The 27,740-nt window shown below is 43.2% G+C and overlaps 1 protein-coding gene across 2 annotated transcripts in view; it reads right to left on the reverse strand.

The window, feature by feature from the left end:
* The window catches only part of LOC306933386 (transmembrane protein 132C), a 222,321-nt gene that overhangs the window by 24,672 nt on the left and 169,909 nt on the right, over nt 1-27,740 (reverse strand). For both annotated transcript variants that reach the window (XM_079515590.1, XM_079515589.1), the window contains exon 5: nt 10,035-10,178. In XM_079515590.1, the coding sequence (XP_079371716.1) occupies nt 10,035-10,178 (144 nt within the window). The remainder of the gene's footprint in view (nt 1-10,034; nt 10,179-27,740) is intronic.

Consider the following 27,740-nt stretch of genomic DNA (forward strand, 5'->3'; position numbering starts at 1 on the left):
ACGGAAGCCATGCAAGGTACCAACCAGCACATCGGGAGCAATTTGGGGTTCAGTGTCTTGCCCAAGGACACTTCGACATGTAGACAGGAGGAGCCGGGATTCGAACCGCCGACCCATGGATCATTGGACGACCTGCTCTACCTCCTGAGCCACAGTCGCACACAGTTGGATATGATCCCTGGGTGTTTCCTACCGTTGTGTGTGGCAGAACATCAGCAATAGTTCAGAAGTTTCATACAGCAGTAGTGCTAACTTGTTAATGCACGAGTGCGTCTGCGGCGGTAAGAACACGGAGCAATCATTAGTAAATGACATTTGAAGGTTGAAACATGATGTGACAGACTGGGTTAATGCAGCCTTTTGAACACGTCTATGAGGTCTGCACACGCTCCCCTGGCTGCAGTCAGGCATGGAGCAGATTGTGCTCCATCAGGGCTCCCAGTGTGAGAGTGTGTTTGGACTGATAAAGATGTCAGAGTCCCTGCTCCTTATCAACCCCCATTGTTCTCCTACTGCTGCTGCTCTCTCGCCAGACTCAGTCTGCTGAGACTGAAGCTCATTGACAGTCCATACGTCTGAGCAGTAGGGCTGGAGGGACGGGGTTGGGCTCCCCAAACTGTCTGCTCGGGTGATAAGTAGAAAGCTAGACTCTCCTACATGCCAGGATCGTTGACCGTATCAAACAGTGATATCGCTGATCAATATAATGGCAGGCGCTGAGGAGCGCTTGTTTGTGCTCACAACAAAAGGATTTCTTGCCAGACACACAAAGCAAAACAGGTGTGTGTCTGTGATGCGCCCTGTTTCTATGTTTTTTAAAGGCACACGTAACTCAGACGAGGTGTGACATCAGTCACCAAATGCCAATCAGAGCCTCACTAAATGCAGCATTAGTCAATGAAGAATTATCCATGGACGTTGAGGGTTACAAAGCAAGCGCTCCCCTGGCGTACACCCGACTCCACCGTGGTCAATGAGGAAGTGACTGACTTGTTTTTGTCACGGTGTGCTTACTCTGGATAATTGTTGAATTACCCCAAATTCTGGGAGAATGCATTGTACAGTATGCATAATTCATAAAGTAAGATATGGAATAATAATGATTGCGAAGATAAAGAAAAGAAAAGTGGTACTGTAAAGGTCCTTTAGGGACATTTCTGAGAGGAGGAAATGATACATTTATTGAACAGAGATGACTTAAACCTGTGGTTTTCAAAGTGGGGTCCACTCAGGGTTGCTTGAGGGGTTCCTAAATGGACCTTGACGGGTCTGTAACTCTGAGAGTATAAATGGACCCTTACACAAGACAGGACCACAATGGAATAAGCCCACAGGTGTTATCCCTTTAGCATTTTTGTACAATAATGAATAATAATAATGAATCGCATTTTTATAGCGCTTTTCCAAGTGCTCAAAGCGCTTTACAATGGTTCATTCATTCATACATTGGGAGGTGAAGCGGTGAACAGTCGACGCCAGCGTCCTCACTTCCCACATTCACACACCAATGGTGGCAAGCTCACACCGACCAACTCATTGGAGGCAATGTAGGGTTCAGTGTCTTGCCCAAGGACAGGAAGAGCCGGGATTCGAACCGCCGACCCAGGGATCATTGGACGATCTCTCTCTGCTCTACCTCGTGAGCCACAGCCGCCCAATAACACCACCGCATCTTTTTTGCAAACTGTTAAGAAATAATTAAATCAATCACTTAAAGGTCTATTTGGTTCCATTTGGATACTCTCAGAGTAATGAGGGTCCTTGAAATATTAAAAAAAAAGGTTTGAGAAGCACCGTTTTAAAGCACTCCATGGGACATGTGGGCCGAGGCTTTAACACTAAGGACTCTGCTGTGTGCGCTGAGTGATTAACAAACAACTCTATGTCTCATCATGACAGGCAAATGAACTGCCTGCTGCTGTTGCTTTGATCCTCTCGCCTGCAAGCTGAGCAGGACCAATTACAGAGAACACGTCTGTCCGTCCCCACGCATTACTCTGATGGCCTAACACTGGCCTCCAGTGGCGCATTATTGGCCGGCCTAACCAACAATCAATATTTTAATATACTGCTCACGCACGCACGCACACGCACACGCACACACACACACACACACACACACACACACACACACACACACACACACACACACACACACACACACACACACACACACACACACACACACACCCAAAGGCAGCCTTCATCACCTATACTGTACTAGCCCCCCCCCCCCCCCCACCCCCAATCCCAGCGTGACAATGATGTGCTGCTGAGGACTGAAGGCAGAGAGGGAGACCCCCTGTCAGTGAGAAATACATTTCGTGCCACTCATTCCTCAAGGTACCATAAATGTCCAGGAGAATCCACCGGCACATTAATCAGACACATTATGCGCCCAACAGGAAAATACTTACAGGGGGCATTATGGCTGCTGCTGGATCTAGCCCAGGAAATTAACAACTCGCTGGACAGATCCAAGCCGTGGCACATATGAGCGATGGGAGCAGGGAGCATTAAGGTGGTGGGCCTGTCTCCGTCTCCCACATACAGTTGGCTTTGACAGAAGCAATTATGCAGCCCATGCTGCTCTGCATTAACCACAGTACTCACTTCCACCTGGGGGGGTGCTGTTACATTCCCATAACCCCTTTCCGTGCCTGTGAGAGGCGAGCGCAACTCAGAACATGGTCTTCTTGCATAACTGATACGTAGCTTGCGGAGTTAGTTCAGTCAGATATACTCGAGGTGGTTCATGCCGTGCTCAAGGGTGCATTCATATACTCAAGGGGTTAATATGCTGCATTACTATGTGGGTGTGGTCATTCGCTGATGTGGCAGTAAGCCGACCAATTTGGCGGGCTACTTAAACTCACTAGACTGCATGCTCTTCCTGCCTTCCTTCTGCTTATGGTTCCTGGTTGCTGTTATGTGATGTTTGCTCCCACCACCACCCCAGCACCACCGGAGGGCTCTGTTATTTATGTACCCCATGGGGGTTTTATTGTATATCTATCTCCCTGCTCTTAATGTTTAATGATGGTGTTTGATTGTGCCGAGCAGGGAGAAAAATGTAGCAGAATATTATATGCACACTATTCGTGAGTTGTCTGACTGAACTTCAGGTCATGGTTGACCTAGCGAAAAATGAAAATGCAATCGTAAAAACTTGCTGGATTTGCTTTGTGCTATTATGTATAAGCAGTGACTGCAAAACTTGGAACGGTAGTTGCACTTTGAATTATGGTTATTTGGCTAAGCAAAAGGTTCTTTTAATTCATGTTTTTAAATAGTGTGTCTTTAATTTCAAAACGGTCCTTGGATAATGCTCAGCTAATGTTTTTTTAAGGAGAGTGAGCAGTGCAACAGTGTAACTGGATACCAGTTTGTTCATGAAAGTATCCAACGATTGGTGTTTTCTAGCGTTTGTTTTTCAATTACATTTCTATAGTTCAGATGAGGTAGCCTATCGTTAAGGTAATTATTCAGTTATGGGTGAATAAACACTGATTGTAATGAGCAGTTAATTCCTAATTCAGGTTCAATGTCATTAATCCCCGGGCCCCAGGGCCAAATGAGATAAATAAGTTATGTTTATTGTATATTATCGCAGGCTGTGTTTAGAAACACTTTCACCTGGAAGTGTTTGTGAGTGTCTTTCTCTGGTTCATTTAGGTGAAGCCAGAACAGCTATCCAACTTTCAAATCAGATTGAAACTTCTCCTCACACACTATTCACAACCTTTTTTGTTTGGTATTTGTTTTGGGGATTCTGTCTTTTTATTTTTATTTTATTTTATTGAGTGGTGTAAACCACTCCTACAACTGGCTTTGTTAGTTTACGTGTCTGTCTGTGCTCAAGAAATGAGCACGGTTGCTATGGTCACCCAGTTCACACGGGTGTGATTTCATTACGTCAGACATTACGTCAGACCACAGCTGATCAGTCTATATAAGACCTTACACCACTCAGTTCACACGGGTGTGATTTTTTGTATTCTCTTACAAAACTTCCAAGTCGTTTCTACACCCATGTATCTGAAACCGTATGGACTTAACTGTTATGATGTATAATGTGCGGACATTGATGTTCTAACATTTATTATACTGACATGTATTAGACTGACAGTGACACTGATTGCTGTCAATTGTTTTCAATCATGATGGACGCTATATAATGACGTCCTGCTGCATGTCATAACTATGGGACCCTGACGAAGGCTGAGTGCCGAAACGCGTTGGTCCTTTTTGTAATGTTCTTTGCCATGCCTTAAACTCCAATAAAAAAGCCTTTTTTTCACCTCACTGGAACAGAGTGCCTTGGATCCTCTTCTTTTATGTTATTATTTCACCTCGCCAACGAGCACCTGTATTCAGTTCAGCAAACAAAGGACCACGGCAGCGCTCCCCTCTTCTTCTATTCAACAGATTGAGGTGTTATTGTAAAATGATTCCTTTAGGAATTTCAGAAACATAGCCTACCGCGTAACTTTTATCTCATGTCTTTTAGTTTTTCTCTATGACACCTCATTATTGTGCGTTACATCAACTCTGGTCTTGATGACAGACAGACATACAATAGACATAACTGGATGAAGCCCCATTTGGCACAGCATGTGTCTAGAATTTATAATCTAAGAAATCTAGGACAAAATGCAGGTTGAGGAGGCTCTCAGTTCCGAACTCACCAAAATCCAAACTCTCACTACACCCTGGTAAAACAGAATCCATTATTTTCGGTCCAAACATTCCCTCAGTAAGGTAAATGTAAATGATTTCAAGGTCAGAGTTTGAACCTCCAGAAAAGAAGAGGTTACATTTTTAGTAACTATATTAACTTAATGAATAGACAAACAGACCAGGGCCAGCATGAAGCCCACAGCCGGACATCTGAATCCTGAACCTCCAGGGTGTGTATGGGACAGCCTCGCTGGTCCCCAGACCAAACCAATATATGATCTATAATGATGTCGCTGGTCCCCAGACCAAACCAATATATGATCTATAATCGCCAATGACATGAATGCATAGGATCGGAATTCTGGAGCACCTGATGCTCACTCCCTTATTTCCCTGGTAGACCTCATCAAAGCCATCATCCTGACCCTGCACGGGGCAGCCGACTCCAGCCCCCATCGGCAGGCCAAGAGAGCCAGACACCCACTTGGGAGCAGAGAAAGCACGCAGGAGGAACAGCCTGGACACAGCACTGCAGATTGTTCTAAACCGAGTCATCCCGGTTGAGTCAACATAGACCAGAAGACAGTAGGTTGCAAGAAGATCCTTTCTGGAAACCTTCCTGAAACAACCTGCTTATAGCCTTAAAGCACTGTCAGAAATGGCAGGTTTCCTTTCTACACTGCTTAACTGTGACAGACGCACCAGTTCAAGTACAGTTGGGTGCCACCGATATTGTCCCTTATCATTTGACCCATTTAGGCCTGACCTCAAAATTTAAAAAAATCCTTCTAAATCCTCCAGTTTTCTGAAATAAATATTTTCACGATTTTTCAAAAATAGCAGACCTGACTGAAAATCTTAGATTAATATGGCAAAGGGATTTAGGATGTGAAATAAGTGAAGAGAAATGGTCAAATATAATTTCCAAAGTTGGGTGGGCCACTAGGGATATTAAAAGCAAATTTATACATTACAAAATTATACATAGATTCTACTATACCCCTGTGAAACTGTTTAGGATGGGCTTGGTGGAAGACAAACGGTGTTGGAAATGTAAAGGGGAAAATGGTACATTTTTACATGCTTTTTGGGAATGTCCTGTGGTTATACCATTCTGGAAAGAGGTACTGGGGAAACTTGGAGACTGGATGGGGCTAATACTACCAGAATGCCCGGTTATGTCTCTTGGGTGATCGCACAGTGCTGCCACAGGGGGTCACCAAGGCACAACATGCATTAGTGACTGCAGGTCTTATTACTGCAGCCAGGTTGATTTTGAGAAACTGGAAAAGCTCTGTTACGCCAGAGATCACAGACTGGACCCAACTTATGACGGAAACTGCATCCTTCGAATACTCAATTGCCAGGAGGAACAATGTCAAAGGGAAGTTCCATGAAATATGGGACTACTTTTATTTGTATATTAAAGGATGGTTGCATTAACAATTGGTAATACATTACGGATATAATCACTATTGTCAGCAACAGAATGTGGAGGGGTGTTGTCCATTGGGGTTTTTCTTTTTTGACTGCTAGTTGTTTTTTTTGTTTGTTTTTCTTGTCTCTTTCTTTTGTGTAAGTCATGTGTATTTTGTATGCTTTATTGTAAAATCATTAAAAAACTTTGATGACAAAAAAAATAGCAGACCTACAAGCTCGTAGCGCGCCACTCGGTGGCGCGCTATGAGCTTGTAGATCTGCTATTTTTCAATAGCTAAATTATAACATAATGTTTAAAACACCAAAAGGGGTTCCCGCCCAAAATGGGTTAACTGTCCTTTTGCGCAGATCACGCAAAACTCAGCAAAAAGTAAAGGACAATATCGATGGCCTCCAACTGTATGTATTCCAGTATGGATGGCTGTTAAAAAAAGATTTCACGGCATCCAGGTATTCATATTAGGTTGCCATGGTTACTCATAGGGATGTCTCGATACACTTTTTTCGTTCCCGATCCGATTTATAATAATAAAAAAAGAAAATGTCTTATTTTATCTTGTGTTGTTAATAGCAGACTCCTCAATAAAATGTGCACTTGCAGTTTGGGCAACTCAAAAGCAAACTACACATGCCAACATTTGATTTACCTGCCATAGTGTCAACCCCTTACCCCTGTGTTGGATCGGTGGTTAGATTGGCATATTCGCCGATACCGATATGACCCGGATATGACCAAAAAGGGCCGATACCGATACTTTTCCGACACCGATACACTATCGGGACATCTCTAGTTACTCAATATGTCAGATTTGAGACCAGGTGTTTATGGTTATACCATTGTTGACAGTCATGGACTCCATATTTGGACATGGCCGACCCAGAACAACTCATTTGGGCATGGATAACTCATTGTGACCTCTTTATGACAACCGGAGTAAACACAGCAGAAAGGTATAAAAGCAATAGCTACAGGATTAGATTAGGCTATATTCTTCAAGCATTGTTGTTGCAGACTTATTGGAGAAGCCTTTCAGGATTTGTATGTACTGACAGGATTTGTATGTACTGACCTCCACTGACCTCCACGACCTCACATAAACTTGTGGAGTCTTTTTCAGTGTCCCCTTTGTCCCATAGCTGAAGAACGCGGCAGATCAGATGGGGGAGGCAGATCAGATGGGGGAAGGAAACCAAAAAAGAATGACCAAGGAGATGAAAATATCCAGTTCTGATGAAATTGCTTCATCTTCAGACAGATGTGTGGAGGGTAAAAGGGAGAGGAGACCACCTGGACAATGGTGGCTGAGCCACACCACTCTGACATCAAAGGAGCTTGCTGATGGACAGACCAAACAGATGAAAACACCAATTTCTAATAAAAACGCCTCAGCTTCCTTCCACATATCTGTGGAAGGGAAAAGGAAGAGGAATGTGGTGGAAGCAGAGGACGTTGGGGGAAGAACATCTCCATCAAAGGATCTTGCTGATGGAAAGACCAAGCACATGAAAATATCAAATTCTGATAAAAAACCCTCATCTCCAGGCAGATCTGTGGAAGGAAAAAGGAAGAGGAGACCACCTGTAAAATGGTGGATGGTTAGAACAGAGTGAAAGCACAGGACGTAGACAACCTGCCCACTTTGGTCAAGAATCCAAAGCAGAAGCACGAGTGGCCCCCAGAGAAGAATTCTACCCCAAAGATCAGTCAGTCTCGATAAGTTGAGGAGAGAGCTCAGAAGCACAATCTGAGCATGGGCGCAGAAAACGAGCAAAAAGAAAGGTGGTCTGATAAAAGAGAATTATGAGAGCTGCTTTATCAGAGCAGGTTCAGAACCAACGAGGAATTGGCTGACGATCTCAACTTTGACCCTGATGTACCTCCTAATCAGGGCCAGCACTGCAGGTGGTCACAGGACAGTTTGTGTCAGCCTGAAATAAGGCCTTTTTGATAGCGGTGCAGCCGCTCCTCTGCAAAGCTTTGTGTGTATGTATGTCTGTCCGTTTGAGCACGGAATGTCTGTGACATCATGTTGTTGACATCATCAGACGTCATCATTGTGATGAAAGGCACTGCTCGCTTCACAAGTGTGATTTTTTTTTTTACGTTCTGTTTATTTAAAAAATGTTATCTTTTATATACTAGACCGGTGCCCAGCTGTAGAGCACCGAGTCGGTAACGATGGAAGTTGGAGATTCATGCCCCACCCAGCTATGCAATACCCGTTGTACCCGTGTCAGAGAACACCCATCTGTGTCCCTTTATGCCCATATATGGAGATTTCTGTATCTGTCTCTTTATTCACTATGGAGTTCTGCATGTATCAGGCATGCCCAAATATGGTGTGTTGTGATGTCAGAACAGGCCAGCTCCATATATGGACCCTGGGCAGGGCCTCTGTAGCTGAACTGGGGAAGGGGAGCACTTGATTGCCTTACAATCTCTGTCTGAGAGGGTCGGAGACACTCCGCTTCACGTCGTGTCTCACTACGCCTCTCAGCCATTATAACCTGGTGACCTGAGACCTCTTATGGCTTATTGCTTTATTGTGGCACTGACGTCACAGGGAGGCATATGTAAAGCAAACAAAGTCCATAGACTTGGCTGCCACCTGACGTCACAGGTGGGATGTTTGAGAACCACACTGCTTTAGGTAGAATGTAGTTATCACCACAGACCACATAGAAATATGATGCAGATAAAAGAGCAGATAAAACATTTATATAATTACTACTGAACTAAACATGCTGTAATCAACACAAAACAGTGTAATGTTTGGCCTGGGCCGTGACTCAGCGGTCCAGGCACCTTGGCCGGTAGTCCAAGTCTGGCAGTGTGCCGCGGGTTCGACTCCCGATCCCGACGGCCTTTACTGCATGTCACTCCCCCACTCTCTCCCCCATTTCCTGTCAGCCTACTGTCTGTCCCTCTATAAAAAAATATAAAATAAAGGCGAAAGCCGCAAAAAAAACATTTAGAAAACAGTGTAATGTTTGCGTAAAAAAGGAAAAAGTAATCAATGAAAGATGTGAGGGTGTGGTGTGCGTGCGTGCGTGCGTGCGTGCACGAGAGAGAGATCAAGACATTATTTAGGAGAAATAAAAAAACAGCAGCATCCCGTCTCGCGCATGGTATCGCATATTTTCCTGTGTTTTCGTGACCAGACAGACTTGTCGGAGATGTGTCCTGGTGAAAGATCTTGTAGTGTGTGACCCCCTGTTGCCAAATTCAATCAGTCATGTAGCGTGGAAACCACAATGACCCAAGACATCCGATTTGATTTCTGTTTTAAAATTAATAAAAAACAAACAAACACAGAAAGTGGTATACTGTGAGCAGTTCACAGTATACCACTTTCTGTGTTTTGTTTTTTAAGTTTTTTTAATAAACTTTCAGCGATATGACCACTTTGAAAGTCGTGCAGTGTGTGCCTGCCATAAACTAATAAACTAAAAGAACCAAGTTGTTTACTTGCCACCTCTGACAAGATCCTCTACATTATAAATCAGTATTGATTAATTCAGGTAGTAATTTATTCCTTCAGAAAGGACAGATATTTTGGAAACATATCTTCAATTATGTTGCACTTTTGGAATCTAATCAACAAAAGTAAATGAGAAACGGCATGAATGAAGTGCCCTATTCTCATTCTCACTGGTATACTGTGTCTGAACACTATACCATTTGAAATGAACTGATAAAAGAGAAATGTTGCATCAATATAAAATGTATGGAAGTTTAACCACTTAACCCCTATATTCTTTCTAGAATATTCTTAGTGCAATGATGTCTTGGGTATAATACATTGCTCTTCAGTAGACTTTAAGTACTAACAACACAAATCTATTGAAATCATATAAAAATAAATTGTATTGCTGTTCGTGGAGAAACAGAGGATGTTGTTCAGCTCACTGACCTTGACCACATCTTCGTCCGTAGAGCGACACTTGACTGCCTCGGAGACGTCGGTAACAGTGGTGTCCGTTGACACGGTCACCACCTTCACCGGGACGGCCACCGTCCTGCCGGTCAACACGGCCGTGTTCAGGATCTCCGAGTCCTGATGGAGAAAGAGAGAACGGAGGGAACAGAGAGAGGGGAAACAGACCGAGGGAGAGACAGAAAGAGAGAGAGAGAGAGATGATAGATAAAGCGGGGAAGAAAGAGTTTTGTGAGAGAACAGGCAACACCAGGACCTTTTCCTCGAGCTGCAGTAGATTCAGTACAGCAGTAGCTCCAGAGACCTTCTCATGGTCCACACAATATCCATGGTCCATGATATATGTTAAATATGTTAGATCAATCCTCTCAAAATTAAATACAGGTGATCTCAGGAGTGACGTGACAAATGTAATTGGCTTGCAAAATGTGCGGGAGGGGCCTATTTCTTCAAATCAAAACGCTATACCTGTATATCACGATCGCAAGATCCGATCGGCACCAAATTAGAATCGCACATCGCACAGCCTCCGACGATATTCCTCCCAGCGGATTCCTTCCCAGAATTGTTTCGTGTGCACTCCAGTGTCTCATCAGTGGTGAATTCTACAGTACCACAATATCTGCAGTAACCGTGTTTGGTGTCTGGTTTTCATTCATGTTTGACATGTTTGACAATCACTCTGTGGTATTTTAGCTCGTGCTGAATGGGCAACTACTGCCTTATCAGTCCTAGGACCGATAAGCATTACAGGCTATCAGCAGTCCTAGGGCTGATACAGATTATCGGTCCTTCTATCCCTCCCTTCAACCGGGGGAAAAAAAGGCTTAACACATACATCAAAACTCAGTGACACCTAGCTTCAAGTAAAGTCACATTTTAAAATATTCATTGTGTGGTTTGGTAGTAAAGGCATCAGTCAATGACCCCAGCTATAGGAATAACAGACGCTCTGTGATGGATTTCATCTGCACAGCTTCATTAACCTATACATAGCCTTTAACCTTTCATTATTCACACATCAAATGTCATATCAGATAATAGGAGCCAATTAAGATGAGTAGGCTATCTGAAGGCCTTTGGTCTCCAAGTCAGCCACGAACAAGGGATCATCCATTCTGTCCATTCAGCCCATTACAGCACAATTCCAATTAAGTGTCACTATAAGTCACCACATTATTATGGCTGGCCTTGGAGTCAAGGTGGAGTGCTTATTGATTGTACATTTTTTGTGTACTGCATTGAAAGCAACGCAAGTATATTTGTATAGAACATTTTATACACAATCTAAATTCACAGGGCCAGATTCACGACTCATATCGTGAGCGTACGGACATTTACGAGCATTCCCACGTTACGTGTGGAATTCATCATTTGAACTTGGCCGACGTTGGTCGTAAAATCCGTTCAAGTCAGCTCAGAGGGTGCCGTACCAGTGATCAAGGCATGCGTATATTTATTTAGAATGCTTTAGTCTTCATGCTGAATCAATGAATAAACCTCAAATAAAATATGTAGGCTATGTCCCCAACATTGGTCAGCACATAAAAAAATTATAGCCTATAGTCAAAATAGATCATGTATCACGCAGCTTGCACTTATCACGCAGCTTGCAGCGTGTTTGCACTTTGCAAGTTGGCCAGTCAAAGTTTGAAGCCAGCTCACCTCTCCAGTTTGAAGCCAGCTCACCTCTCCAGTTTAATGTCGCTGCGCTGCCGGCTGCCTCGCTGGGCATGCACAGAATTGTTTCGTGGTATGGTAGGCTATTCATTAATTACAATAGGCAACTGTACGGTAGCTCATTGATCTCATCATGAACGACATCATGTCAACATGCCTCAGCACCAAACTTCCATTATGCCAAGTGCCAACTAACGCCAAATGTCCCGCAAATTATTTTAATATTATTGACGACATCATCAAATTAATTATTAACCTTTCATACTATAGCAAACTTTAATACCTCTGACGAGAAAGCATATTGCATAGTGCAATTGTTCAATAGAAAGGGCTTCTATAATATAATTGCCAAGTAGCCTTGGTCCTCAGCTTGAACTTACTTAAATCAATATTAGAGTTGCGTTATGAGAGAGTAGCCTATACTCTTTTAACGGTCAGTTGACATTGGGAGAGACTCGCCTGTCAAAATAAGCTGATCTACCAGTTCATGCAGTGCGGTGCATCGCGGACCACCGCGTTCACCGTTGTAAGCTCGGAGATGAGGAGATCTGTGCATTTTGCAGGAATGTGATGACGCTTTTCACCCATGGAAAGATAGTTCCTGAACTTCCTGTTGCCATGTTCAATTATACCAGGCGACACCAGGCGGATCGCTTGGGAAAGAGGCGAAGTGACACGTGAGACTGATCGTACGGATTAATACGCTCTCATTACGCACTTCATTTACAATCTGGCCCACAGGGTAAAAGTGTCATATGGTATAAAATTACATTTAAAGATAAATAAATAATACAAATAATAAAAAAGAACATTGTCCCCTTGCTATTGTGAAACTTACAGAGCATGTAACTGTGTAGAACAGATTTAGTTTTATATGGACAGTCTAGGGTTCATGGGATATCTTTAATTTAAGTAGTTAGAAACCCTGTATACTTAATTTGTTAATTTATCCATTGTGACGCAAGAGAACGCTCCACATATTTTTATATTGCCAACACTGATATGCTGAGACAGCTAGGACCTAGCTTCAGTGTTTGACTGCCTGTCACCTTAATCCACATTCTCCAGGGGAAAACACAGAATTTGTACACTATAAACTCTGTTCACTATGATTAAAAAAACTTCTGTTTGTGTCTGTGAGCTTGCAAATTAGAAGCATTTTTTTAAAGTGAAGATGACTCGAAAGCATCAATTATGAAGCCCCCTTTGCTTCATTATTAGTTGAGCTAAGACATACAGTACAGTACCCCACAGCCCACACGGTTTTCATTCCACTTACTGTATACTGTACTGTATATACAGTTGCTGTCGTCGGCCAGAAAACTCTTATCTCTACAGCGTCACACAAAATAATCTAAAATGGTCGAGCTGAAAAGCAGTTTAGGACATATGAGGTTTCCACCCGACAGCAACAACATATAGATTACCGTATGACAGTTTCCGTATAGTGATATCCATACAATTCACCGCCCCTCTTGTTCACCCCCTGAAATCAGTGGGTTGTCGACAATTAATTTCCTCTCTCCCGGGATTCATCTATTTCCAGCGCGTTTGTCTATAACACATGATTGGGTAAATGGTTGGGACCCGGTGAAAACATGGGCTAATGTTGGATCACAGAGAGGCTGGAGTGGCACCGGCAGTAATAAACCACAGTGGGATGGGATCCTGCCGTGATGCATCAATGCTCCACGCAGTCAGACATAGATGGCGCAATTAAATGGAGACCACCGCTGCACAGGTAGGAATGTGTATGGGTGTGGGTGGTATGGCTATGGGTGAAACCAGTGCAATAACTAATAAAGAGCACGTAACACTAGACTAATCACTCCATTAGCTGATGAGGGTTTTATATTGTGGGAGATTTATGGAATACACAGAGAGATTCATTCCAAAACATTTGGAAAGGAAATGTGTTACTGGATGTTAATTGCTACATATTGTAATAAGGACACATATTACTTAGATTTTTGCCAATGATGACACTTTGCAAGTAACAGGCTAAAGATGACTTTCATAATTTTCCATAGCGAGTTTGGGTTTCTACCTAACAGTTGTCTTTGTCAAACTATAGGTGTCTCATTTGAGACACCTTTGGCATAGCCTAATTATTCTCTGATAAATGGTTTCCCTACAGTTTTCAATTACTTAAAAAAATGGTCACAGGAGTTTTAATATAAAACTACTTGAAACCACAGCTTTAAAACAACATCCATCACGGAGGCTTTGATCATTTTCCCTCCATCTCATTCTCACTGAGGTTCCATTCCATTCTAACACAATTCCAAGCTCAAATTTAAACTCTCATTTTGTACCGTTGAATTTCGCAATATTTCTGTCTATTTGTAATTGTATTAGAGTTTGGAAGTTTACCACGGTCTGTCTCAGTCCTTATTGGAGCTCATTCTGGTCTGCTTTCTGTGGAAGAAACTGCCTCTTTATCAACAGCCTCTCTGTTAGCATTCAGCACGCTACTGTGGCTGGTAATGCGGTCTGGACCATAATTTCTGCCCATGTCTAGCTTGGATCTGAAAATAAGTGAGATTTATGGTGTCAGCCAGAGTGACACAGGCAGCATGAGAAGCAGCCGGGTTGCCTGTCCCGGGCCAGTGATTGGCCATTCGCATCTACCTGACACTGAAACATCCACATTCTAACCCAACCACCTTGGCCAATGCTCCCAAAAGAACAGGTCAAGCAGACCGTTGAGTTGGAGGATTTTAAAATCCTGCATTATTCATGGCACAGTGAAAATGGGAGAGAAAGAGAGAGAGAGAGAGATGGAGAAAGAGAAAGCTATAGTGTCTGTGCTTATTCATGTCAGCGGTGTCCTTAAACGCAACATGCCTGCAGATAAGCCTAAAAGCACATCATTGGCCTATAAAGTGAGCTTATCTATGAGGCACAAACACTAATCTAATGCTTTGACAAGCACGATTGATGTCCTGTCAGCGCACGCACGCTTATTTATGATCCAAGGAAGTAAGAGCTTATACAAAATTCCCATGAAATCTGCCAATATTCAACAAACCTATAGTAAATGAAATATTCATAGTCCTGATAAACATTGTCATCCCATGGCGATGTGGGATGTATAGTGTGCGTGTCGGGAAAGTGAAATGGGAGGAGAAGCCAATGAATAATATGTTGAATAAAATGCTTCTCAGTCGGTGTCCTGGAGTGACGCACAAAGCAGGCTAATAGAGATGTCCTTTCATCAGCTCGACTCCTTACATTCATGTGGCTGAATGTGACACTTTCTCTCTCAATTCCAGAGGGCTTTTAATTGGCTGAAAGTAAGTAATATGGAGGAGAGCGGCAATAGAGGCCTTAGTACTGTATCACCACTTCAGAGACTTACATCACGTTTAGACAGCACATTGAAATTGTACTAAAGGTGGTCGAGCCTTTACTACGTTTTAATGAGGGTCCTCATTCTCTCCTCTCTTTGTAACATTTCAACCTAGTAATGAGCCAGTTCTCCTCCTCTCTTCTCCTCCTCTCCTCTCCTTCAAATGAAAACTGGGAGAACTTATGGCTGCAGTGTGGGGCAGTGGGGACCTATCTCTAGCGGGTGGTCATCCCTCACTGCCTCCTAAAACACCTTTAACCACTTTTCAATGGACTGTCTGAAGAGAGCACCAGTCGGAGATCTGCTCATTATAGCTGGCCAAGGCTCGTTGGGAAGAGATGGACTGCTGTGATAGTAGACCCACTCCATAAAGTGTTAAAATGGGGGTAGGTAATGAACGATTATGCCGAGGACCCCTGGGTCAGGCAGGAGTGTGTTACTTGGGCATTAGTTGACGGCCCTAATTTAGCCGGTAGCCCAGCAGGTTTCTCCTTCGCTAATTGACTCAATATGGAGAGGAAGGGCTATTTTGTCCTGTTAGAATAAAATAATAATAATTTATATAATAATAATAAAACTCGCAGTCTCAATGCACTAAACTGGGAATGCATTGAGAAGTGGAATGGAGTGACGTATATGTCGATCAGTGTCGGGTGGATTAAAGGAAATGCCTCTATGTGGCTGATGAATGAATATCAACATCCTAATACATCCTAATACTGGGGGGTCAAATTATGACCCCCCCCAGTCATAAAACACTTTGTTTGAAATAGACACTCATGCTTTCCAAGGTGTGATTTGGGGTCCTAAGGATGAATACAAAATGAATATCAACATCTTAAAACCAAAATGTTGAATTGTGGGTTTGAGCTAAATGGTAAATGGTGCATTTATATAGCGCCTTTATCCAAGGCGCTTTACAAAGATTGTGCATTACATTCACCCATTCACACACACATTCATACACCGATTGCAGTGGAAGCCATGCAAGGTACCAACCAGCACATCGGGAGCAATTTGGGGTTCAGTGTCTTGCCCAAGGACACTTCGACATGTAGACAGGAGGAGCCGGGATTCGATCCGCCGACCCATGGATCATTGGACGACCTGCTCTACCTCCTGAGCCACAGCCGCCCATCACATGGGGGGTAACTACCTGTCAGTGCAGTCATTACGTCATACGCTGGGACGACGCATACGCATCAAACATCGTCCTGGACGAAAACTATTACTTGCGCGCTCTGCTTGCACAAGTAACAATATAGCATGATTTGTGTTGCACTGCTTCCATCACAAACCATAAACCAAGGGCAACTGGTGCCATATCAACTTATTTTTACCCCCATCAGAATATGGCAAAACATTGAGAGTATTGGGTGGTCACATTCACTTCAGTAAATTCATTTAGTAAAATAATTAATTAATCATTAATTGATGATTTATGGGTAAACCTCCGACAAGGTGTCACAAGGACATTCTTCTGCAAATCACATAATTAATTAAATAGTCACATAATTAATCACACTATGAATTGCAATTTGCATCAGATTCCTTTGGATGTTTTATTATCAAGACAAAAAAATAGACTTTTTGAGCCTTTATTTTATGGGAGTCAAACCAGAGACTCATTGCCAGGCATTTGAGTCCTGTGCCCTACAACCACGGGATTCGGGATTGATCGGGATTCCCATAGAGACTACATTGTATGTTGTTCAGAATAACCATTTATGAGGTTGTTATGTTTATCTCAACTGGTTGATTGTAGAACAGACATTGCAAAGACATAATTATGATAGAAAACAGCTTTTAAAAAGCAGACATATAAAGATCCCTGCAGTGCATCAGTGCATGTGCTGTAAGCACATTCTATATGCCTGCACAACATGTTAAACAACACCAGGCAAGTACTTACAACACTCTTGAAAATAGAGTTTAAAGAGAGTATTATGGCTTGATGCTGGGAATAGGGGGCGGGTGCCAAGAGGAACCAAGCCACCCGCTGGAGCCCAGTGGCCATGAATGTATCTCATGCTGGGTGAGGGAGCTCTTGAATAAAACATGGCTGGTGATGGAAGCACTGTATTTTAACTTTATAGGACAAATCTCCTGCAATGCTCATGAATACCACATCTGCAATACATCTAGATCAATGGGTCAGGAGGGAGGTACCGGCATCCCTTGTGAATATCAACAACACTCTGTGTCTTGCGGCTCCAGAAAGACACCAAGGTCAGGTGCCAGGGAGGCAGCCATCTCTCTGTCTACTAGCCTGGCGAACAGTGGGAGGACAGAACAAAAGGCCTCTAGGGAGAAGGGCTCCAGGGTGTCTCATGCACTTCATCTGCCCATGAGGGTTTGACTGATGCTGCTGCTGGTTGTGGCGATAGCCTGCTGATATACCTCCGCTCTGCCGCTGATCACCCTCCAAGCCCAGCAGCCTTAGGGGCTGGGGCACAGGGCACCCCAACCTGCCTGCTCCATTTCAGCCTCATTTCTATCATGCTTGGTCGATCGACGAGAGCTCTTCACCAACACTCGACAATGGCTTGCAGGGATGACCTTGCGATCCCCCTGGCTGATTTCTCCACTCGGTTTCAGATAGAGATCCATACTGAAAGCTTAGCCTGGCTTAGCTGCCCCCTGGACACAAACCTCTCTCAACAGACATAAAGGTCAGTGCCACTGCAGACTCCATTACCTCACTGAAAATACACACATTCCTCTCAAGCCTCACTGGCCCAGGATCAGAACAAGAAGAGCCGGGCCCAGAATGTAAAGTAGGATGTGAACATTAATGTGGAGAGATATGAGAATTGGACACTTGCATGCCCCATCAATATGAGATGGATCGATACGAGTTGAAGTCATATCTTCCACTTCATCCCCACTCTGAAGGTCTGCTGCGCTAACTGCTGCTCTTTGCATATCTACTGAAACAGTAGTGACACAGAGAGGGTGACACAGCTGGCGGTTTCCATCCGTTATATTCCCTATGTGGATCCAGAGGCAGGGGTCTTAACCACACTATCTCTGCTATACGAGGCAGCAACCTACGGACGGCTGCAATTAAAAACTGGCCCCCGTAAAATCTGAATCCCCCACCCACCCTTTTTTCCCCATCACTGTACTGTATGTTTTTTTCCCTTTTTACCTATGATGATTTCCTGTTTTTGAGTGGTGTAAACCACTCCAACAACTGGCTTTGTACCCGTGTCTGTTCGTACCAAAAAAAAATTACCCGTGTCTGTTCGTACCAAAAATAAAATCACACCCGTGTGAACTGAGTGGTGTATTATAGCCTGTCTGACGTAATGAAATCATGTCTGACGTAATGAAATCACACCCGGGTGAACAGGGTGAACCTAGCAACCATGCTCATTTTTTCTGCACAAACAAAGCCAGTTGTAGGAGTGGTTTACACCACTCAAAGAATGAGCATGGTTGCTATGGTCACCCAGTTCACACGGGTGTGATTTTTTGGCTATATATGTAGAAGTGTATATTTGTACGTCTCTAAATGTTATGATGAATTGAAATGGTGGACCCAGCTGGTTGCAGCTCGTCTGTAGCCAAGAAAGCCAGCCAGCCAGATGGCTTGCTAGCTGTGAGGCTTGCCTTTAGCCGAGAAGCTAGAACTGCCTAAACTGTTTCATAGCCCGCTTGGCTCTCTTGGATGAGTTTCTCTTACCAAGCCTGAACAATGCCTCCCGAACAACAGCCCGAACAATGCCTCCCACGGTACATGAAATATGGACCATCAACGAGGAGATCCGATCCATTTCAAGCCTGGTAGACGAAATGTGCTTGAAATATACTGTAATTCTCCAAACTGTTAATGCATACTTCAATCAATCAATCAATCAATCAATCAAACATAAGTTGAGCCTTTGCATACGCCTGTAAGTTCGTCAAGGCTAGGGCAAGTGCTACGGCCACTCACAGTTCCATTAAGACTGAGGATTTTACTGTGCCAGTGTTTCATGTTTTAGTATACTCACATAATCTGTCAGCTTTGTTCTACAGTAGTCATATTTACTTGAAATTACTCAAAAATGATCACCCAGTTAACTTGGAATAACTACAAAAGTACATTAAATGTGCAAACATGAGAGAATAGTAGAAACCGGAGAATTGTGATGAAAGTCTAAACACATAATTTGAATTCCCTATTGTACTGTGAAAGGAACCTCCAAAAATGGTTTTCATAGCAGTGACAGATCATTTACTGGGTGGCATCTTAGTTAAAAGGAAAAAGAAGGCTTTACTGAAATAGGCACAGTACCAGGTTGGGTGTATTCATTTGAGGATGATGTTCAAGAAAGCTCTAATAAGGCTTGCTTTGAGGCTTGTGTGTGTGTGCGTGTGCGTGTGCGTGTGTGTGTGCGTGCGTGCGTGCGTGCGTGCGTGCGTGCGTGCGTGCGTGCGTGCATGCATTTTCTCGCCTGTGCGTGCGTGCGTGCGTGCGCGCGTGCATGCGTGCGTGCGTGCGTGCGTGCGTGCGTGCGTGCGTGCGTGCGTATGCATGCATGCATGTGTGTCTACTCTACTGAACAGCCCCCCGCCCCCTCTTTCTTTTAGCCTTTCAATTATGTAGGGACCACAAAAGTCACTCAGCCTCTTCCTGACTGACAGCAAACGCATTTGCAATTAAATTACATCCAGAGAATGACTACCAGTCATGCTGATCAGTCTACCATAGTTATTTTTATTATTATTTTTATTAAGTAGAAAACCCACCAGCCACCGGGAAACCCCCTCTTACAGGTATAGCCTACACTGTGAGCAGAGGATTCCTGGAACATGTAAACACATTACTGTATTTCATACAATGTTGAGGAATCTGATCAAATTCGGGTAGTGATTTATAACTGAATAAGTTGTAGTTTTTTGCATCACATGCAATGGTGGCAACTGGCATATTGTAAGTGCATAATGCCGCACACTTAATTAGTGGTAGCAATTCATCATCGGCGTCTTGGCTACATTAGCTGCAAATGGATTACCCCTGGGGAATCCTCCATCAGACCTCCTACTGTCATGATATGTAAATAAATGTATGTAAAGTACTGTGCCCTGGGCCAGAAATAAGCAGGGACAATGCTATGACAAACAAGAGGCCAGTCCACAAGCTTTGCCGAGACAATGCCATGCCACACAGAGGGCCAGTCCAGAGGCTTTTCAGGGACAATGCCATGACACATACTGTAGCGCAGTCCATGGGCTTTGCAGGGACAATGCCATTGACACACAGGCCAGTCCACTGCAGGGACAATGCCATGGCACACAGGCCAGTCCACTGCAGGGACAATGCCATGGCACATACTGTAGACCAGTAGAAGAAAACGGATGGAGAATGGTAGGAGAACGGCTGACTGGGCACTGGTTGAGGCCATTACACCATTCAAATCTGACAGCCTCAAGCAAGGGCAAATAATAGCCTGTGTTCAGCAACTGTGCATTTTCTCATAGCAAACAGATATGTTTTTATAAAGCAGTTTTGTAACAGCATGCTTCCAGCACAAATGCTGTATTTCTTGCCCCGGGACATAGCCGGGTATAAGTGCTCATGCCCGTTTGTCTAACAATGTGTTTGATAAATTGTTCGTCTGATTTCACTCGCCTGGCGTGGGGCATGTGCATTCATACAGCGGGAATGGAACAGAAATGGGGAAAATGAAACATTGAATGGAGGATGTTGATAGATTACTTTATCATGTGGGAGCGGAAGTGGCCGGAGGACGGCCAGGGTGATGATGTATTGTTTAACGATACATTGGAACCGCGCGTGAATACAAACGGCTGCTTTCATTTCTCCTCATCTCCATGCGGCTGAAAGGACTGTGTGAATGAGCACAGTTTGGTGTCTCGGCAGGGGCAGGAAGACTGATGAGTCCAGATATGATGTATGCCCTGTCCTCCCCACTCTCCCTCCATCACAGAGCCAACTGCAGCATGGGTAATGATGATGAGGCCAGCCTGGACGGGAGCGTATTACTTCAGGATGGTAAAAGATAATGGACCAGCCTCCTGCCGCGCCGAGGAATCTGCTCAGCCACCAATTACTGCCTTTAAGATCCATCTCTCGGTGACCCAAAAACACACACACATATATATATACACTCGGGTAAGCACACACACACACACACACACACACACACACACACACACACACACACACACACACACACACACACACACACACACACACACACACACACACACACACACACACACACACACACACACACACACACACACACACACACACACACACACGCTAGATGGGAAGAGGGGGGTTGCCAACGAGAGGAAGTGGGGGGGTGACAGGGACGCAATTAATCTACATTGTTAATATATTAATCTTAAAGTTTGTCTTCTGCACAAACAGCAGAGAAAAGGCAGAAAAGGTGCATGAGAGAGATCTAAGAACAATCAGGCGAGTTGAAGACAAGCAAGGACAGGTGAGTGCGTACAGTAGAGACTTGTGTGTTCTGAGGCGTATAACCTTCTAAACTAAACTCCAGAAACTTTTGAATGCTCTTCTTTTTTGCTTTTCTTTTCTTTTTTTTTGGCTTTTGAAATCCTAATTGCTGCATTTGCAGAAGCGCTTCATGGTCTGAAACAGGTGACAAGGCATGTGGTGAGAGAGCGATGCTGGGAGCTCGCCCTGCACAGGTGGTTCTGTTACAGCACACAGGAGGAGCCCTCTTCAAAGACAGGGAGAGAGAGAGAGAGAGAGAGAGCTCATCATCTTTTTAAAACAGTGTAGTTGCTGCCTTCCCAGGAGGTGTCAACCCATGCCAGAGCCCATCATTCGGGCTCAGGAAATGCAATAAAACATATATATAAAGAAACGTTTTATTTTTTTAAATAATCAATTCCAGGAAGAGCATAGCGATTTTGTGCGGGCCATAAACGAACAGGAAGCCGGTCTGTGAAGCCGTTGAGGTGTAATAAGCCATAAATGTGATCAAAACCTAAATCAGCTTCCCATTACTGGTAGTCATTAGCTTTATTGCATTATAACCTTTTGAGACGTGATCACTTATGGATCCCCTTCAGTTTAAGAGATTATTTCCGGTCCTAAACACAATTACTGCAGCTTCTCCATTATGGCGACAGACAGTGGAGCTTATTAGACTAATTAGCACTAATTACAGATGAAAGGCCCTTCTTGAGCAAAGCCATGGAGCTGTTATGTCAACAGATGCCTTCAGCGTGCTCTCTCAAGTCTCCCCTCTCAACTTGATTAAAAAAGATTAGAGAATTGTTCTCTTCTGTTCTGCCTCTCCATTCCCGCTTCTCTCTTATCTCCCCTCGTTTCTCCTTCTCCTGCCATCCCCATCTCTTTTGTCTCCTAGATTCCCTGTCACTACCTTGATGGCAAAGACAATGCTGTGATCATTGGTTCTTTAATGAGAAGCTGAGCATATTGTTGTGTACACACGCACAGAAAACAGTCTTTGGTGAGACTGGTTTCACGATGCCAGTGCGTTTTGTACCAAGCAGTAGCACAGATGTTTCACCGAAGTGTCACTGAGCATGTCGTTCGCAGAGCCCCTCCCCCAGTCAGCGAGAACTGCGCTTTCACAAAACCTAACTTCCTCTGTGCTAGAGCTTCTCAAACTGGCGGTCGGGACCCCAAGTAGGGTCGCGGGTAGGATAAATCTATCCTTCCCATTGAGCAGAGAGGAGAGGAGAGAACTTATCTGTGGGGTTTTCATGGCACAGTGATCCCAAGTAATCTAATTCTGCCTTCCACTTCCTCGCTTGTGTGCATTTCTCATATTGGTACATGCAGATTGCAAAAGGCCCCCTGATGTCTGCTGTGTGCGCGAGTGTGTGTGTGTGTGTGTGTGTGTGTGTGTGTGTGTGTGTGTGTGTGTGTGTGTGTGTGTGTGTGCACGTCTGTGACTGTGTGCATACGTTCGTGTGTATGTACCGTTTGTGCATTTCTGTGTGACAGAAAGAAATAGAGTGAGACATACAAAGACAAGGCGGACAGACCAACAGAATGACACAGAAGAGAGTCAACCAGCAGTGAATGTGAGTATTTGTGATGTGTTCTAAACACCACAGGGTTGCCTAGTGGAAACGTACGTATGTGTGAGTCAGTGAGTCAACTTTACTACGTAGGAATATGTGGTGCAATATAATATAAAATTTTTTTATTAGTATTATTCTAACAAGACTAAAGGGTCATTCAGACTATGTGAACCCAGACTATGTGAACCCCCCCCCCCCCCCCCCCCCCCCCAAACTACAAACTTGGTTTCATGTAGGAAATGCCATGCTTTTTGTTATTGCTTAATGTAAATCGCTCTGGATTAAGAGCATCTGCTAAATGCCTAAATTGTAAATTGTAAATTGTATGCATGTACTCTAGCATGCTGTCTGTGTGAGGCAGGAATAGGATAGGAACACGTGCGCAGTTAGTTCATGAAGCTGGGAAAATCTAGCAGAAAAGTGTGCACCCATCTGACACTGCATTACCGTGTGCTTTCAGTTTGTAAAATCCTGATCCGTCAACTGGGGCTGGGAAATTAACTAGAACCAACAAACGACTAAATCTTGCTCATTTAGGTTAATCGAATAATCGAGAAACAGGGTTTTATTTTTATTAATATATCAACAAATCAACATGAGGACAAATTCAAATAGAAGTGACTAAATCGAGTAGACTGATTAACCACTAAACACTGTATTATACTTCTTGTGTAATGTGGTGTGTAAAACAAAATAGCAAAACATCGCCGATCTACGCCAAGCTCACAACGAGTCGATGCGATGTGTTATAAGCTTGCTATTTTCACTAGTTTGTTAATAATTGTTCAATAATAAATTGTAATCGAGGCAAACGTTTTAAATAATCGTGATACTGATTTGACGTCATAGTCCTGCTGTCAGCACTCAGGATTTTGAAGTTTTGGCTATACTGCACATTATCAGCAGACCCTGACCAATGTTTTCTGTACAAAAACACACATGCCCGTTTGACATATCAGCATTAGAAAAAAATACTGACTGTTAAAATATTGATTCTTCTGCCTTTTTTTTTTTAAAGGTATGCATGCACCGGGATTTGAGTACTTCAATAACAGTGGCTTAGGACTCGCCCCTAGCACTCCTCATTCTTCTTTTGGTTACTTGACAAGATTATGTTATTTAAATAAATAGACTGTTTTCTTAACCACAAGTGCTAATAATTGTATTGACAGTATAGCAGGTTAGACAGATGCGCTGATGTTTACCTGGTATCCTAGATACTTGGCATAGCACTTAATTGTTTTTCTTTTCACTGGATTTGTTTGACAACCTACCCTGCTGTTGGTTGACTACGGTTCGTGTCATCTATTCTGATCTTACAATTAAGTCACTCTGGATAAGAGCTTGTGCTAAATGTCTGAATTTTAAATTGACAGAAAATTACAGTAGTGTGGGTGAAAACAAGAGCTTATAGAACATAAAGTACATGCATACACGTAGCGTTCCATTAAGCGTGTATGGAAACATGATTTATCTTTATCTCTTACTGAAGTGACTCTTGCTGAAATGACATTGTCTCTAATTGATCACTTGAGCACTTCCCTGGAGAGCTCTTAATGGTATGACCAGTGTGTGGAAATCTAACCTCTCCCGACATATCAAGATCAGTTTCTTCTCTGCGACCGTGGTGTCTCTTCTCCTCTATGGCTGTGAATGCTGGACACTAACACAAGCCCTACAGAAATCCCTGGATGGGTGCTACACCAGAATGTTACGTGTGGTACTGAACATCAACCAGGACGAGCACATCACCAACAATCGTCTGTACGGGGCATTACCAACCCAGCAAGCCAAATTACGTCATGATAACGTAATGATGACGTCCTCCAGTGACTCCGGTGACGTTCAGCACTAGGCCAGATCACAGCCCATATGGGGATGATCTTTACGTCATTTCCAGGACGTCTTCACCAGTTTAAATAATATAGCTTATTCTGGGCCAGATAGTTATAGTTATGATATGACTTAAGTTGATCTGGCCTCGATCAGACTCTCTGATTCATCCAGGGACGTCCGTCTTAGTGGGTAAAATTTATGTTGGTTGAAATCAAGTGATATTCTGGGCCAGATGTGACTAGTCTTGGTTTGACTTGATCTGGCCCCAATCGAGACGTCCCTAATTTGTCCAGGTCCTGACCGTGCTTGCTGGGAAGTGTATCAGAGAAGACAGCAGTAAGGAGGATGAAACTATAGGTGGCCACCGACACCAAGAACTCCCGGCCAAAAAGCTTGTACTGTGGGAACCAAAACACAGGCATCGATCGATTCGAGAGGACGTCCCACACCTACCTATGTGGACGTACTAAAGAAAGATGCTGGTGCAGAAAGCACAAATGAGCTGGCCAGATGTATGGAGAACCGAGATGACTGGAGACGCCGATGGAGGGCTCGTCTGAGGACGACGTAGAGAGAGATCCATCCAGGATTTGTAATGAGGATGGATATTTTTTCCCTATTGGAAATTTCCACCATTTATGTGGAAATATAAATTATCATTCCACTTAATAAATAAAACTTGGCTAAACGTCTGTGGCATCCAACCAAACTGTTAAAATTATGCATACATTGAAAACACTGAAGTTGAACATAAAACAAGTCTAGTATTGCACATAGACAGAACACACTGTGACAAGCTGTTTGCACTATAGGTAGCAGCCCCCGGGTAAACAAATAAACATGGACGTTTTTTTTCTTCTTGCTGCCGGTACTGTATATACAATATACCAATTTGCACATTTGATTTGACAATGCTACATACAATATGAAAAGACTATATGCACATTGAATCTTGAATCTTCTTTTTCTTCTCTCCTTGCTCTTTTTTGCACTCTCTCGCTTTCTTTAATATTTTTACATTTATTTTATTTTATTTCTTTTAACTATTCTACTGTTATTATTGTCTATGCTGCTGCATAGTCTGAAGGAAGCCAAACCAAACTAAGTTTTACTCTTATGTACATGTACACAAAATGTAACAATAAAGTACAACCTTGAACCTTGCATAATGATTTCAGCGTAAAGTTTTTGTATACTATTGATAGTGATTGATTGATTTTTGATTGAAGTGATGGGTGAATAACACTTGTCACCTCAAAAAAATGATGAGGGTAACAAAATCAGTTTATTCAAAGCACAGTTCTGACAATCCAATAGAGTTTTTGACCAAAACCAACACAACATAAACTGTTTCTCCTCAGAGCAGATCTGTCTTTTTTGAAGAGAATAAATAATAATAATAATAACTAGAACTGCACTCTGTCGAGTGCCTACTTGCTTGTTGCACACAAGTAGGCCATACATGGCCTACTAGTGCGCAAGCAGAGCGTGTAAGTGCTGTAGACCGCTATAAACGTTCAAATCTTAGTCTCACATATTGAGTTATTAGATTTAGCTATTTGCTACGTACCTTCTGAAGGAAAAAAAGTAGTATTTTTAAGTGTGGTAAAATCATCGTTACGTCACCATCAACTATACCCTGGCATTGGTACATATATTCATCACGTCATATGCTCATATGTCCATATATGTGTACATGTCTATATGTATGTATATGTAGTGGTTGGTGGTATAATGTGATCGGCTGGGTGGTTTGATGCGTATGTACTTGACACTGAAACGTATCATCATTACGTCACCATCGTCAACCAATTATACCCTGGCATTGGTACATAATCTTCATCACGATTCACGGAAAACATACCTGCACGGTCAGCTTCCGTGCAGGTATATAATAATAATAATAATAATAATAATAATAATAATAATAATAATAATAATAATAATAATAATAATAAATACATAAATACATAAATACAAATCACGCAACTCAACAATTTCTGTCAGCGTGAGGCGTGGGAGCGTACTGTATATTCCTGGTGTGTGGTGGTAGTCAGGCTGCTGATGATCAGTGACATGAAAAAGGGATGCGAGCAAAGGAACTCTAACAATCCCGCAGAACGAAACTGTTCCAATTATCCTGAGGATGGATCAGTGGGTGATGGAAGCGCTGCGTTCGGATCCATCCAGGAACAGCCACCCATGGGCATCTGACTATCACATACTGTAGCTATAGGCAATGCTTAGATGGAGAATATAGGCAATGCTTAGATGGAGAATATAGGCAATGCTTAGATGGAGAATAGCATTGACACAGTCAACTTCCTGCGTCATGCAGATCAGAAGCACAGAAATAGAAATGAACAAAATATTTGTTTCATGTAAACAGTGCGGCTGATGCATGCATGTCTTCTTCTTTAACCCATTTTGACCTGAGATCAGATTCTAAAAATGTCTTCTACATCCTGACAGTTTTCTGAAAAAGCTGCGTTTCTATGTCAGTCGTTACGAGCGATACGAGCTTGTAGGTCTGCTATTTTTCAATAGCTAAAGCATAACATAATGCTAACACCAAAAGGGGTTCCCGCCCAAAATGGGTTAACTCTGTGTGATTGGTGCCCCTTCATATTGCGGTGGACTGCTCGTGATCTAAGTCCGAAGGAAGAGCTTTTGTGGCACACAAATAAAGGAGCGGGGCACTAGTTGTGAAGTCGAGCTGCGATGGATCTGCGCTCGCTACTTAGGGTGCCCATATTTTCAAACACCTA

The sequence above is a fragment of the Electrona antarctica genome (assembly GCF_951216825.1).
Source record: "Electrona antarctica genome assembly, chromosome: 12".
Lineage (NCBI taxonomy): Eukaryota > Metazoa > Chordata > Actinopteri > Myctophiformes > Myctophidae > Electrona > Electrona antarctica.